The 2,472-nt window shown below is 32.7% G+C and overlaps 1 protein-coding gene across 1 annotated transcript; it reads left to right on the forward strand.

The window, feature by feature from the left end:
• Positions 1 to 398: 398 nt before the first annotated feature.
• LOC143535518 (protein Asterix-like) lies at positions 399 to 1,558 on the forward strand. The gene is made up of 3 exons (XM_077029744.1): positions 399 to 538; positions 1,110 to 1,210; positions 1,356 to 1,558. Exons 1-3 carry the CDS (start codon positions 407 to 409, stop codon positions 1,414 to 1,416), a joined length of 294 nt encoding a protein of 97 aa, XP_076885859.1. The 5' UTR covers positions 399 to 406; the 3' UTR covers positions 1,417 to 1,558.
• The last annotated feature ends 914 nt before the right edge of the window (positions 1,559 to 2,472 follow it).

Consider the following 2,472-nt stretch of genomic DNA (forward strand, 5'->3'; position numbering starts at 1 on the left):
TTACAATATAGAGAAGCCATTGAGAATGCTCTTAGAAAATGTATGGAATCTTTGATTTGCTTTTACTTTGAAATGAATTGAAGTAAACAAACAATGGGCGACACGGAAGAATGGATTGTAATTAAAAATAACATAATTAAAACTAATATATAATAATTAAAATATATATATATTTCGAATATTAAATATTAGAAATTTTCATAAGAATAAAGTGCTAAAATCGTCTCTGAGGTTTGATCAATAATGCGATTTTGGTCCAAAATTCAGATACGGATATCCGAATATTTTATGGTTATTTTTGTTTTGTTAATTAAATGAAAAAAAAAATGAATGGTTCCTTTGGTATTATATAGTGCGTCCGTTGGGTGTGGACAAGAAAGAAGGAAGCAAAGAGATCTCCGGAAGCATGTCGTCTGATCCCAGGCAGCCGTCATCGGCGAAGCCTTACAAGCCTCAGCCGGTTCACCCAGACAATCTCCCCATCGATTACTCTGGTTTCATCGCCATCATCTTCGGCGTCGCCGGCGTTATGTTCCGTGTAACTAACTAACTTATTATTATTATTATTATTATTGTTGTTGTTATTATTATTATTATTAGATTAGATTAGATTAGATTAGATTAGATCAGATCTGATCTGGAGGACAAACGCCTTGCCTTTGCCTTGATGTTATTTTCTTTAATTCTTTTTCTCATCCTTTTTTTTCTTGAATAAATGTTTCGCTTATGCTTGTAAATGTAACACGAAAGCGTGTTCCTTTGTTTAATGACAAACAGGGTTTTCTTGTTGGTGTCTGTTCGTTTCGAAAGGTACAATTTACAACAATGTGTTTTTGGTCTAAAAAGAATATTAATACTAGAGTAATTTGTAACGGGCCTAAAAAGTCTGATGAATATATTAATGAACGTAAACAAACGAATTTTAATAAATGTAAACTAACCAACATATATGAAGGTCGACGAATTTAAATGAGTGATGAACAAACTAAAAAATAGACGCGTGTTCATCTTCGTTTGTTTATTAAGTAAACGAACTTCCCGCTGAACGGTTCACTGAACGTTTGGTTGGTTTGCTAATTTTCATAGCATGATGGATATTTTTTGTGCAGTACAAGCTTGGTTCATGGCTTGCTCTCATATTCTGTGCTCAATCACTTGCTAATATGAAGAATATAGAGACGGATTTAAAGCAGATCTCTACAGGATTTATGTAAGTTTATTATTATTATTATTATTATTATTATTATTATTATTATTAATGTTAATTATCAATCTGTTTCTTTTTTTAGCTAAATATGATATTTGACTCGACATATTGGAGATAAAATATAACCTAATGAAATGGATCGATACAGGTTTGCTATTATGGGAATGGTGACAAATTATTTGAGCCCGACTCGGGGAGTGAAGACTTGAAGTTTCGACTAGGTTTGTATCTAGTCGTTGGAGATTTTATTCGTTTGTAATCGTTTAGTTTCTATGTTGTGACTTGTGACTTTTGGTGGTATTAAGAAGCTGAAACTTGATATGCTTTGAACACTTTGAATAAATGGTTATTTGATAGCTCTGAGTACCTTGTCATGCAGACAGCAAATGAAAATAGGTACTTGACTATGAGCCCCTCCATTGATTTCATTACGTTCATTTATAATTTGTTAAATCATATTTCTGTGCTCTTCAAATTCTGAAGTATGCTCTTCATGATTACTATGACAACGCGTTTTCCCCATTGATACTTTCCTAGCGAAACCTTACCAATAGCTAGCTATTTGTGGAATTTAGTAGACATGATTGTTATTTGTTATCAGAAGGTTGTGTTCAAACCTCCACCAATGCAAGTTTACGTATATAACATATGATTATCCTTCACCCTTTTTTGGCTTTGGGTTTTTTTGGATGAGATCATTCAGAGACAATTTACATTTTTAATCTGCACCTTTCGTCTTTAATCACTGATTGCCTTACATTAATTACACAAAACATCTTTTATGCTTAGGGCTTGCCTTTTTTTGTTAGATTTGCATCTTTATGAGAATAGAACTCCGTGAAGACGTAGGATAGAACTCGATTAGTTATTTAGTTTACTTGTTATTCATTTACATTTTAAGCAAATCAATTAGTTTATATCTGTTTTCAGTTGATGACAAACTGATAGCGGTCAACTTTATTTATTAATTAATTTTATAGATTTTGTCCCACGTGGTTTAGCTTCTATAACCCATTCAGCCAAAAGTAAAATTTTTGAACGAAGGAACCCATGACATGTAATTTTGTTAGGCGTTTTGGCCCATAAGCCGGCGTCCCCCTCACCTGAGGGGCAAAATTGTCTTTTCTGCCAAAGAAAAATATAACTTGGTAACTAAAAAAATGAAACAAAAAAACATCTTTAATCTTCACAACACATGTTAACATGATAAAAGGAAAGCATCTGAAAATAGGGCTGTAAACGAACTAAACAAACACGAACAAGCC

This window comes from Bidens hawaiensis, unplaced genomic scaffold (genome assembly GCF_021521415.1).
Source record: "Bidens hawaiensis isolate Kalapana, Puna unplaced genomic scaffold, B.hawaiensis_p1.1 tig00010563_1, whole genome shotgun sequence".
Classification (NCBI taxonomy): domain Eukaryota; kingdom Viridiplantae; phylum Streptophyta; class Magnoliopsida; order Asterales; family Asteraceae; genus Bidens; species Bidens hawaiensis.